Below are 12777 nucleotides of genomic sequence, written 5' to 3'. Positions count from 1 at the left end.
TCAGCAGCCCCGCCCCTTCCTCCACCAACTCCTCCCATTTCTCCTCCTCTGTCTGCTCCACCCTCAGACCCTAAAATCACTCCGCTGTCAGCGCCCTCCACCCACGCGCTCAGTGCTCAATTATCAATAATAACGATCCACTCAAGGAGCCCTAATAATAATAATAATGGTCGAAAAATAGTAGCATAGTCACATTTCCTCCATCAAAGCTTTGTCACTATAATAAAGTAATAAAAATTAAATTATTAGTAAATAATTTAAAAAATATGTATAATTAGATATCCTAGAAATACTAAACGATACGAATAAATAAAAGATAGTAAAAAGATAAACAAAAGATATGTAAAATATACTATATTAATATATTTAATTTAATTATTTGCATATTCAACTGTATGCTTACAATTATAAAACTAGTAGCCAGTGTCTTTAAATTCACACTGATCATTCGGTTTATTATTATTATTATTATATACTGTAAATAATAACTAAAATTACTATATTAAATAAAAAAACATAAAGAGATGAAATATTATGATGATAATATTAAATATTCATTGATTAGACTAATTTTAAAACTTTAATTTAATTAAAACTATGGACATGAAAATGATTTTTTATTGGTAGCATTATTCTGAATTAATCAGTTCATCAATAAATAATTATTTAATAGTTTGTAATTTATTTATTATTACTTATTATACTATTAATTCTGAATTCTGTGTGAGGCGGGCAAAGTACCCAAATGCAGGACGAGGAGTAAACTTAAACTCAGCTTTTTTTTTCACAGGAAAAAAACACAGTGAATACAGACAGAGCTGGACTGGAGACACAAACAGAACTAAACATGAAACAAAACCCAGGAATACAAATACAAAGAAACAAAGCAGGAGCTACGATAATAATACATTACAAGAACTCTGGGTCCTCGACCCCGGGACAATATGTAAATAAGGGTTGGGGTCATATTGTTTTCAGTGTGTGATCAATAAACATGCAGCATAAATGTAGCAGATGGGCTTCTTTCTTATATTTGAAGTTGTGTATATTCCATTTTATTGGTAGATATAGTCTATGGGATACAGTGATTATCAGATACATTGTATGCTACTTTCACTCTCTAAACAAATGATCATTTTCTCTGTCACACCAGCACAGTGAGTCTGCTGCAGGTCTGCCATGAAAGGTGTGATATTAGTCATGTAAGCAGAATATTAGAAACAAATCTAAAAATAATCTCGGTCAGATTATGAGATAGCAGCTTTGTGAAAGTCCCATCGTCTCTCTCACACAGAAGCAGAAAGACGCTCAGGCTGAAACAAACTCTTTGTGGTCATTTTCCATCCTTTTAACTTTTTATTTGGTTCTGGTGTGGAGTCATTCTGCAGCTTGTAGCAGCCCCTTTGGGTCTTTGCAATCAGTTTGCATGTATTCATGTTCATGCATGTGCAGCTTTAAACAAATGTAAAGCAGTGGGACGGTGAACATTAGCAAACACGAGGCTTCTGTACTCACCAACTAAGTCTGAGCTGCTCGTTTCTCTTGGCTGTGAGTCCCAGAAAGCTGACAGTGATGCTGAAGGTGCAGCAGAGCAGGGTGGTGCTCTTCATCGTCCTCAGTCTTCCATATGAGGACATCATCACTTCACCGGCTCTGTGTGTTTATGGAGCTGCTTGGAGACCAAAAACATGTTTATGTGACCAACAAAGAGAGGTTTGTTATCATGGCTTCTGGGCAGTGTTGTTGTGTAGACAATAAAGTTTGTTCAGGCACTTTGTGTGTGTGTGTGTGCGTGTGATCTCAGGTTTCATGGCTTTTAGCTAAATTACACAGCATAGTGTGCTTATGTAACACACACACACACACACACACACACACACACACACACACACACACACACACACACACACACACACACACACACATCACCTCAGCAGAGCACAGCTCCACCTTCTGTTTCATCAAACTAACTTGTAGTTTAAAAATATTTTCACTATTAATAAATCAGTTTGGTCAAAAACGCTGGAAGATATCATCACAGCGCTCCTTACAAGGTGAGGTCAGTTAAAAAAATATTATATTTGATTGCCTCAACTAAGCAAATAGTCACATATTAGAGTTAAAAATGAAATAATTGATTTTTATTCATATAGCACCAGACAAGTCACTTATATTATAAGGTTAAGTCCCTTCAATATTAGAGAGAAATGATCCCCTATAAGCACTTGGTGAGCGTGGGAAGGAAGAACCTCGAGAGACCTGGAACAGGAAGGCGCAGCCATCTGCTTCCAGTGGAGAGAAAAGGAGCGCAGTACTGCGAATACTTCAAAATTCATGCACGAAAAGCCTCCAAACCACTAAAAACAAGATTAAAAATGTGTCCACATCTGTATCTGCACATCTGCCTTTTGGACTGCAAAGGTAGAATCATTTTCTTAAGCCAGATTATAAAATGAAAATATAATACAGTGTTACTTGTCACTTATCATCAATAAGAGATAAAGTGTAAAAAAGCATACAGGGAACCAGGGGGAAGATGCAACATTTAAAAGTAAAAAAACCAAATTCATATGGCTCTCAGAGCCGCCTCTGCAGAGTAACACATGTGCACTGGTGAGGGTAAATCTTTAAAAGGGTGAAATATTGCTAATGTTATAAATAGTAAATCTGTCTGCAGTTTCTTTCTAAGCTTTTAGCCAAAGCGTGGCTGCCATCTAGTGGTTTGGCTTTTATTATGAAATACGAGCTGACCGGAAGCCGCTGTGATTCTGGCGGCAGCTTCAAACGGACCGATGATGGCGGAGGGCAGAGGGGAGTTTTTCCGCATTTTGCTGCAGGGTTTGCGGGAGAAGCCCGACCGGTCAGGTTCGGTACGGCGGGACCGCGGTGGACAACGTGCGCGACCGCGGGGACGGACCCGAAGACAGGCCGGCGGCAGGAGGAGCAGGGGGAGGAGGCAGCCGAGGGCAGAACCGAGGCCATGTGGCGGGAATGAGCACCGGTAACATGGCGCTGATTTCAGAGACGTTTTTACAGTTTATTCGCGGTTAAATTACATTTTAACGATTATTTTTCGCCTGGTTTTATCCAGCTGTCCAGAAGCACGAACAGACAAAAAGAAGGCAGATATTCCCAAAGCGACCTCCTCGGTTTCCAAGGAAAACTTTCTGGAAAGGTGAGCTAGCAAAACATTCACTGGTTCAGTTTCCTGGCTAAATAAAATGTTAATGCTCCTGTAATGTCATAGCAACATAAAGCAATTAAATATCATTAAGGAAAGTCAACCATTACTGTAACAATACATTAATTTTCTAAATAAACAGTAAACAGATTAAAAGTTGCCCACGTGTTTTTTTGGTCTTGGAATAATGAAGAGCGGATGTTTCAGGTTTGTATGGAGGACTGAAACTTGTTTTATAAGCACAGCAGAACAAAATGAAACAGAAGCCTTTATTGTCATTGTAATTGCATCACAGTGAGATTGTGCAGCAAAGGCTGAAGCTTCATAAATGCATTTACAACAAAAAAAACCAAAGTACCACATTCAAGCAGCAGCTGGAGCACAAAGTGTGAGTCCTGCAGTCAGCTGGTTTCCAGTGTGTACACTAAAGCTTCCTGACATCAACATGGAGTATAATAAATAACATAAAATTAATAGAATATGAATGTACTTAGCTTTACTCTGTGTGTGTGTGTGTGTGTGTGTGTATACAATACTTTTAACTTAAAAACGCAGCTTTATGTGATGATTCATTAGGTGAATATTTCATCAGTGCTAAAGCTGAATACATTAAAATGAATACATTAAAAGGTTTAAAACCTTCCTTTATGATCAAGCTTATAGTTAGGGCTGGATCAGGTGACCCTGGACCCTCCCTTAGTTATGCTGCTATAGGCCTAGGCTGCTGGGGGGTTCCCATGATGCACTCTTTCTTTTCATTCACCTTATTTACTTTGTTTATACTCCACTCTGTATTTAATCATTAGTTATTATTAATCTCTGTCTCTCCCCCCTCACAGCAGATGACCCCCCCTCCCTGAGCCTGGTTCTGATGGAGGTTTCTTCCTGTTAAAGGGAGTTTTTCCTTCCCACTGTCACCAAGTGCTGCTCATAGGGGGTCGTTTGGACTGTTGGGTTTTCTCTGTATTATTGGAGGGTCTTTACCTTATAGTATAAAGTGCCTATAGGCAGCTGTTGTGATTTGTTGCTATATAAATAAATAAAATGGGATTGAATTAATACAACCAAACACCTGTCCCAGTTTTTCACCTGTTCTGAAGCGTTTTTTTGGAGACCTGAATGGAAACATGCTTGCCTGGAAAAAAACTTGGTTTTAATTTGCTGTAGAAACACGTTTCAGTGGACTGAATATCTTATTTGATTATCTGAATACAGCCTATATGCACTCAGTCTGTTTAAAGGAACAAATTGGTATTAATGCTGAAGATCCAACTTAACTGAAACATCATAGTCACCGCTATATGCTCCGCCTCCCTGAAAGGACCAGTGACCTCTGACCTCTGTGCTGAGGGTCTGGGTCTGCCTTTGTGTTTGTATAAGCTGGTTTTGTTGCCACAGCAGAGAAAAACCTTCATGCACAGATTGCTGTTTGCTTTCATTTACAGCTGTAAAATGCCTCCACAGGAAGCTCCTCTTCCTCTCTCACAGCAGCCAGAGTCATGTGACCACGCTGCAACAAAACACAGCAGAGAGGAGAGGAAAGTACCGAACATAGAGGAGAGTAACTGAAATTTTTATCCAATTGATATTTGGCCCAATCTGGCCACCACTCAGCTACTCGAAGGCCTGTGACTCATGTAACACTACTGTAGTAAAGTAAGGAAGTGGAACAAGTGCAGTAGGCCTCTTTAATAGGTACAGGTAAACTGCAGCTACCTGCACAGAAATCCTCTGAATAATCGGTTGTTGCTATCTGCTCACCCTCATGGGTTTCTCTGCTCATCTTCTCTCCAGGTTACCGTCTGAGGTTCTGTTCAAGATCCTGTCGTACCTGGACGCGTCCTCGCTCTTCTGCATTTGCCACGTCAGCAAGCTCTTCCACCAGCTCGCCAACGATGAGTAAGTGGACTCAGCAGGAGAGGAGGACGGAGCTGTCCCGCACAGCATGCAGTGACTTAAACTGTAAATCCTGAATTTTATAGACCACAACTTCCAGTGAGGAATTTTATTTTATTTATACTTGAGTAGACTGTTAAATTACCAGGGCTTTAACTGGAAGGCTTTCATGCTTTCTTAAAAAAAAAATATTCAAGTAATCATTAAGCTTGAAAAAGTGATAATAATTACCTTTGTCTTATTATTCATCTCCTGCCATCAAACCTGCTGAGCTGCAACATAAAACACACAGTGTGACAGTACACCTCTACAGCCAGCAGGTGGCAGCAATGCACCCTTAAGCTCTGCCAGCCGGCTTTAAGCAACCAAGTCCAGAACATCAGACTACCAGACATCAGGCTGATAAAATGTGTGGTGAGATTAGATGCTGCTGCACAAACAGGATAAATATGCAGGAGAGAAACAGAAAAAGAAGGAGGGGGGGGGGGGGTGATCCCTAATACGTATCAGAAGCAAAATAAGGAAAAAAGTGAGTCAGTGCTGGCCCGAATTTCCTCCTGTGTTGTAGGAAGAAGCACTTTTTCTGCAGCCGGAGTTTAACTGAGCTTTGCTCTCTGCAGCATCATGTGGCACAGGATCTACATGTCAGAGTTCGGGTGGAAGCTGAAGTGGCCTGACGACGTGGGGGTGAAGGAGGAGCTGGCGAAGGATCGATCGACGGGCCGCTGGAAAAGGATGTACTTCCAGATGATGACTGGGCAGGAGATGAACAAGTGGAGAAGGGAGCTGAGAGACATCAACGTGTACACCGGCCTGCCCCGGCAGACCGAGTGGGTTCTCAGGTACGAGCAGCCGTACCTGCTCCTGCTGGGCGTGACGACAGCTTCAGATGTATTTTCTTTATTTCTTTAAATTTTATACGCTGTGCTGTGCTTTCCTGCACGCAGTGTTTTCTGTTTAAAGGAAGCACATCAGGGTACTGAGATGAAGAAGCTCTTCTCTATGCAACTAAAAATAGAGGTGCACAGACTGTGAATCAAACCCTTCGTAGGATTCAGCCTCTCTTGGTGCAGCGGCGAGCACCGCTGCCTCGCAGCAAGAAGGTTTGAATCCACTGGCCGGCTGGGCCCAGTCAGCTCGGAGTTAGCATTTTCTCCCTGCACCTGGGTTCTCTCTGAGTACTCCGGCTTCCTCTCACAGTCCAAAGACATGCAGTTTGGCTTAATTGGTGATTAAGGTGTTGGCTGTAGGTGTCAGTGTGAATGTTGTCACTCTGTTAGTTTTTTGATGCACTGCTGACCCTGCCTCTCTCCCTGTGATAGCTGGGATAGGCTCAGCCCCCTTACAACCTATAATTGGATAAATGGTTAAGTCACTAATATAGTTGCTGGTTTGACTCCCGGCCGGCCTGTATTTCCTGTCACTCACTGCTGTGTCTCTGTATTAAAGATTCAGCTCAGCTCTGCTCGCTGGTTTTTGCAGGAGGCTGAATGTGAGCTGGGAGCTGACGCTGCACACTCAGTCGGGTTGGGAGGTCACGCTGGAGCAGAGTCGAGCGTACTTCTTCGAGTCCTCCACGACCGTCCGCTGGAGCGGTGGCGGCTTCCCATCCTACCATCACATCAGCAGCATCCAGGTGCACGGAGTCAGGAAGGGGAAGGCCAAGGAGTAAGACAACAACCAGCCTCTCTCCGTCTGTCTGTGTTATTCTTTGTATTTAATAATAATAATTAATCAGATTTGTATAGTGCCTTTCAAGGAACCCAAGGGCCATTTACACATTTCACCTGTCTTTAGAAAATGTGGCTCTCAGAGGGGAAGCTGTTCCAGCAGCACTGAAGGCTCTGACAGGCTGCAGTCTGGTGCAGGGATGTGCACAACTAATCGTTGCTCTTGCCACTAGTTGGTACCGGACGTACTAGTCATTTAATCTAATGGTTAAGATTTTAATTGGTGCCCAAAACTGGTAAATTGTCCTAAATGTTACGCAGCCACCTGCCACTAAATGGAGCTGCAGCCCGACGTTGTAGAAAAACACCATAATTCTGTTAATCTAGGCCTGAAATTTGTGTTAGCTATTATCCTTCGATATTTTGAAGGCAAAAAACGAGATCGCGGAGACAAGCGGCAGAAATGAGCTTCCTCTGAAGGGTGGCTGGCCTCTCCCTTAGAGAGAGCGTGAGGAGTGCAGCCATTTGGGAGGGGCTCAGAGTAGAGCTGCTGCTCCTCCATGTCGACAGGAGGCAGTTGAGGTGGTTCGGGCATCTGATTAGGATGCCTCCTGGACGCCTCTTGGGTGAGGTGTTCTGGGCGTGTCCCACCAGGAGGAGGCCCTGAGGCAGACCCAGGACACGCCAGAGAGATTATATCTCTCGGCTGGCCCGGGAACGCCTCGGTGTCCCCCCCGGATGAGCTGGAGGAGGTGGCTGTGGAGGAGGAGGTCTGGGCTTCTCTGCTTAGGCTGCTGCCCCCACGACCCGGCCCCGGATAAGCAGCAGAAGAAGATGGATGGATAGATTATTGTATTATCATCTTAGATTTTAACTTTTACTGAAGTGTAGAACAGCGAGCATCATTCATCACTCTGGCAGCTGAGCGCTGAACATCCTGCAGCATGTCCAGGGCTTGGATAGGCAGACAGCAGCAGTGCAGGTGGAGGCGATGAAGGTTTCAGCTGCAGTTTGAGAGCGCTGGCCAGAGTCTGGAGATGTTCTTCAGGTGGTAGAAGGCAGTTTTAGAGATGGATTTAATAGAGGGTGCAGGATGACCTCCAGGAGTCGGACCTCTGGAGGTGGTGAGATAGAGTATCCATCCACGTCAAGGTGTAGATCGGCCCCTTTCTGCAGTAATGAGATGCATTTAGTTACACTTGGAAAAAAAGGACATTCTGACTTTCTAAGAGCTGTTTTTGCTGATATATTTGAATCTTTCACACAGGAAGTCTTTACAGCTGAACAACAAACTGACAGCATCAGCTAATGTTCAGTTAGAGGGTAAAAAAGTGAGAGTGGATATTTGAAACCTCGTTTTGGTTTGTCTGCTTGTGGAAGGAACCTTTGAGTTTACACGCTGTCGTCCTCCCCCAGGCCAGTCTGGCGCTCTCTGATTTTAGATCTGGACGTGAAGACTCATCTGTGTCGGTTCATGGGTAAAGACAGACAGATGAAGCTCATGTACCTGCCGCCAGGCGTCATCGTCGGCATCCAGAGGGTAAATATTTAACACAAAACGCTTCAAAAGTAAAAACATTTGTGTGTTTGAGTTTGTAAGTTTGGCTAGTTTTAAATTATCATAAGAGAATTTGTGTATTTTTATATTTTCACTTCTGTCACGTCCATGTCGAGTCATCTGAGACCGTTTCCTCACCGCAGGAATCAGGAGTCTGTCCAGGATCCTGCAGCCACACTTCCTTTTCCCGCAGCCCTTTGAGTTTTTCCTTAGTGACCTTCAGCGTAACAGAAGAAAGAGCAGTTTTTAGTTTCTGATCCTTCCTCTGCAGTGAAGGGAAAGGCCGAAGTCTCTGATTCTCCAACACTTTTTCGATTTGGATCAAATAAAAGCAGCTCAGTGGTGTGGTGGTTAGCAGTGAGAAGGTCCTGGGTTCAAATCCTCCACCGGGCCTTTCTGTGTGGAGTCTGCATGTTCTCCCCGTGTCTGTGTGGGTACTCCATCCAAAGACATGCAGTCACTGGGGTTAGGTTGGCTGGTCACTCTGAACTGCCCATAGGTGTGAGTGTGAATGGTTGTGTCTCTGTGTTGGCCCTGCGGCAGGCTGGCGACCTGTCCAGGTGCACCCTGCCTCTCTGTGGCAGCTGGGCTAGGCTCCAGCGCCCCCGTGACCCTGAGTTGGACAAGAGGAAGAGGACGGATGGGTAAAATAAAACCTTAAGTAAAAACACTGCAGTCTTTGTGTGCAGGGTCGGAGCAATGTGGCCTTCATCATGATCAGCCTGCACTTCCACAAGCTGGTGGAGAAGAGTCTGCTGGGATCTCCAGTCTGGTACGTTTGCTTTAAAATAGTTCAGACAAAACTTTTTATATATTTAATGAAGCCACACACACAAGACCCTATGACATGAAGGGTTTCCACTATTTGAAGTACATCCAGTTGTGTTTTTGTTCACCTTATTATTGACAGTATTTTTGAGCCCTTCAGGAGAACTTCAGGAGACGTCCACGTGAAATTTTCAGGGCTGAAAGACATTTAATTTAAAAACTGTGCTCTGACACTCACTCCAGCTTTAGCATCAGAGCTTCAACGAACTGCAGCAGCTTAATGCCTGTGATGCAGAGTGAGCATTGGTACCCCGGATGTTTGAGCATTCGCTGGAAAACTTTCCTATTATTATATCAATAACAACAACATTGATCATTTAAATATGTGCTTCACTAGCAAAATTTTACATCTATGGTACATTTAGGAGTAACTTTATTTGGATAGTTTAATATTTTAATAAAGCTTGATTGTCCCATCCTGCAGCCTGTACTCTGAACCTGTGGACACGCCCCCTGCGGACGACTCGGACCCTGTTTTTGGTCTTCACAGCTACAGTCTGCACTTCGTCCTGCACAACACCGACACTGAGATCATGTCGGGACACTTCGGCCAGCTCTCCTGTGGCACAGGTAATCGGAGTAATCAGATTACTTTTGTGCTGACCTCTGGCCTGATTGCTGAGTAGAAGCAGCTGCACTGGAAATAGAGCAGGGGTCCTAACAATACGCTAAAAATCTATACCGATATTCTTGTGGACAATATGATACGGTGCAGCCAAAGTAAAGACTTAAAATAAATCCCAACAATAGAAGAAATCTCTCCTGCAACATCAGAATAGTTCTGACCTGAATGGCTTTAGGATAATAAGCTGCTGTGACTGCTCTGGTTATGGTGTTAAAACCTACGTTCTGCATGTTACTCTGTTGGACTGTGATCAGGTCAGAGGCAGTGTGGACTGGTGGAGCTGAAGGTCATCAACAGGACCAACATGTCCCAGCACAGATTGCTGTCTGGAAGCATCGAGCTGCCCTGGAAGAGCGAGGAGCTGGAGGGCTCAGTGGAGGTACATCTGTCCGACACACGGCTGCTTTTTCTTTGGTTTTTGATTCGGTCGCAACTCCACGAAACACTTTCTCACTGCCCAACACTTCTGCTGCTGAGAGGAAGAATTACATTTTAAGACATTTATGGTGCAGTGCAAAAGGCCAGCTCTCATTTCTTTATAGTCTAGGAAGAAGATGGGAAATGGATGCAGAGATTTATTGAAACATGCAAACATAGATGTAAATGCAGCCTATGAGACAGAAAGAGTTTGTGCAGTTCTTTATTATTATTTGGTGTGACCTCCTTTATTCAGTCACGTTTTTTTAAGGACACACTGCACGTTAGGGCTGGGCGATATATCGAGTCTTTAAAAAATATTGATATATTTTCATACGCAATATAAGATGAGACAATATCTTTTATATTGATATAGTCGCGTTACAATCGTACTTGTGGATCCACCAGTTCACATTCCTCTTCTCCCAGTTTGTCTCTGCACAGCTTCACGCTGCCCCCCCCCCCGGCTTCACCCGTAAATCATGCAGGAAGTGACATCATGGCAGTGTTACCAACTTAGCGACTTTTCAGACCCCGCTGGCGACATTTTTTTCCAAAAAGTGGCTAGTGACAAATTTAGTGACTTCTTCCAGTGACGTTGACGACTTTTGGAAAGCTGAAATCCTCCGCTGTGTCCGTGTTTTCGTACTGCGTCCGTGTTTTCGTACTGCGTCCGTTCGTACGCAGTCTGATCTGGTTGTTGAGCTCAGCAGCTTAACAAACAGATCATTCCTGTGGAAATGGTCGGCTACAAGAACTGAAAACTGAGGGAGAAAGCAGCCAATGAGAACTGCTGCTCAGGACCACGTTAAAGAATTAGAAGAAGGTCTTTGGATGTAAAATAAACTGCAATAAGTTTTTAAAATTCTGTTGATAGAATCAGAAACTGTGAAGCAGCCGGTCGGGTCAGCGTGTTTTGAATCCAGCTTTATTTATTTGCTGTAACGACTCAGGCGGCCAAACAGCATCAGCCTGGTTGTGACTCCCTCTGACGGCTTGCTCTGCTCTGCGTAGAACTGCTGCATCATGACGCTGACGCTGCTCGACGAGTTCCAGAAACCCTTCTGGTGCGTCAGCTCCCCCGTCTCCATCTCCATGGTGAAGTCGCAGTCCTGCGACTACAGCGGCGACAACTTTCTGACGGTTTACAGCAGCTCTGAGGGTCAGGTGAAGATGAAGCTGGTGTGGTTGAAGGAGCAGCAGCAGTTCTTCCTCATCAGCCTCACGCTCTACGTCTCCATCCGCAAAGTCAACAAGCACTTCAGCACCAAGTACGGAAGCTGACCTGGTCCATTCGGGTTTTACAAGGAGAAGAAACGAGAATCTGCTTCACGTGTTTGAGAAGGTTTTTTTATCAGTTAAAAGATGAACGCTTGAATTCTAATTTAATAGAACGTTCATGTAACACAGACGGTATTCAGTGTTTTTTCCATTATGCTCTTTGGTTTGAATCACAAACACAAGCATTTCATGTGTGTCATAAGCTGTTCATCTATTTTATTTTCAGTGCTGATCAATTCATTTTTCATGGTTGGGAAGCAGGTTGCAAATTAAACATGATTGCACATTAAAACCAAGCAGACTTTGAGTTTGTGTATTCCTTTTAGTTTCTTCTAAATGACTGGAATCTTGGAAATATGGATCCCAATCAGTGGAATCGAAGCATGGGAAAGCCTTGGATTAAGGGCAGGAGTGGGTACTGTCTCAGTGGTGAAGATTTACAGCAGGACTGGATTTTTATTTTCATTAATCTGCATTCCTCAGTCAGATAATCCAGAGGCCGTCCCTGGATTTGATGTGATTTGCACCTTCATGCTGATGGAGCTACAGTTCCTGTGACCTACACCTTTAACTGAAGAGACAGTTTTCTTTAAACTCAAAGGGGTTCGACTCTAAAGCCTGTCAGATGGATGTGTGCACAGTTATTACCATAAATGTAGGAAGAACTCGCATCCTTCTATCGATGCTTTGATTATTAGTCCTGATTGTTATTCTCAGACTGATAAAGTAGCCGGAAACGCACAGGGACTGAACAGGTTAGTCACCGCGCTGCGGCAGCGTGGACCCGCAGACGTGAACGTCAGGTTACGTCGGTTCAGAGCGACTCTGCCGCTTTCTCGTGCACGCGCACACCTCCCAGCTTAAACTCGGAGGGCGGAAAAATGATCGATCCACAAGGCTTTTAAATAAAATGACAAACAAGAAAAGAAAGCTCATTTTATCTATAATTTCAGTTAGTTTTATTTAGCTTCTTAAACTCACATTGCAGTTTTTTCCTTTTAATTATAGTTTTTATTTATTTCAGTTAATGAAAATGTTTTTTCACTTTCAGTTTTTATTTCGTTTGTTTTCGTTAAGTATAACAACCCTGGCTCCCACACACCATAGAAAGGTTTTCTAAAGGTTCATAAAGTCATTTTTACAGAGGCTGTTTATCTAATAGAAATGATGAAATGACTTGTTTGGAATTGTTTTAAAGAATATTTCTGGGTTTCATCTACAATTACAGCTTTGAGAAGAAGAATGAGCAAATATTTGTCCTTATAGGGAATATGAACATCCAGCCTCCTTCCAAACTTCAGGAAATAAGCCGGTTTGTTCT

General features: G+C 43.4%; 1 protein-coding gene across 1 annotated transcript; it reads left to right on the top strand.

Annotated features, from left to right (window-relative positions):
* The first annotated feature begins 2772 nt into the window (after positions 1-2772).
* LOC115773621 (F-box only protein 15-like) lies at positions 2773-11735 on the top strand. The gene is made up of 10 exons (XM_030720459.1): positions 2773-3001; positions 3092-3175; positions 4976-5080; positions 5698-5919; positions 6560-6745; positions 8164-8287; positions 8995-9077; positions 9558-9703; positions 10013-10137; positions 11190-11735. Exons 1-10 carry the CDS (start codon positions 2793-2795, stop codon positions 11457-11459), a joined length of 1554 nt encoding a protein of 517 aa, XP_030576319.1. The 5' UTR covers positions 2773-2792; the 3' UTR covers positions 11460-11735.
* The last annotated feature ends 1042 nt before the right edge of the window (positions 11736-12777 follow it).

This window comes from Archocentrus centrarchus, chromosome 23 (assembly GCF_007364275.1).
Source record: "Archocentrus centrarchus isolate MPI-CPG fArcCen1 chromosome 23, fArcCen1, whole genome shotgun sequence".
Lineage (NCBI taxonomy): Eukaryota > Metazoa > Chordata > Actinopteri > Cichliformes > Cichlidae > Archocentrus > Archocentrus centrarchus.
The sequence above is the reverse complement of the archived record's forward strand: the minus strand, read 5'-3'. Positions and strand labels throughout refer to the sequence as shown.

Bases quoted from the DNA above. Each gene is read 5' to 3' on its own strand.
- LOC115773621 (XM_030720459.1), top strand. From the start codon at position 2,793: ATGATGGCGGAGGGCAGAGGGGAGTTTTTCCGCATTTTGCTGCAGGGT. The intron at 6,746-8,163 runs GTAAGACAACAA...GTCCTCCCCCAG, and splicing joins AGGAAGGGGAAGGCCAAGGA to GCCAGTCTGGCGCTCTCTGA. The intron at 9,704-10,012 runs GTAATCGGAGTA...GACTGTGATCAG, and splicing joins CCAGCTCTCCTGTGGCACAG to GTCAGAGGCAGTGTGGACTG.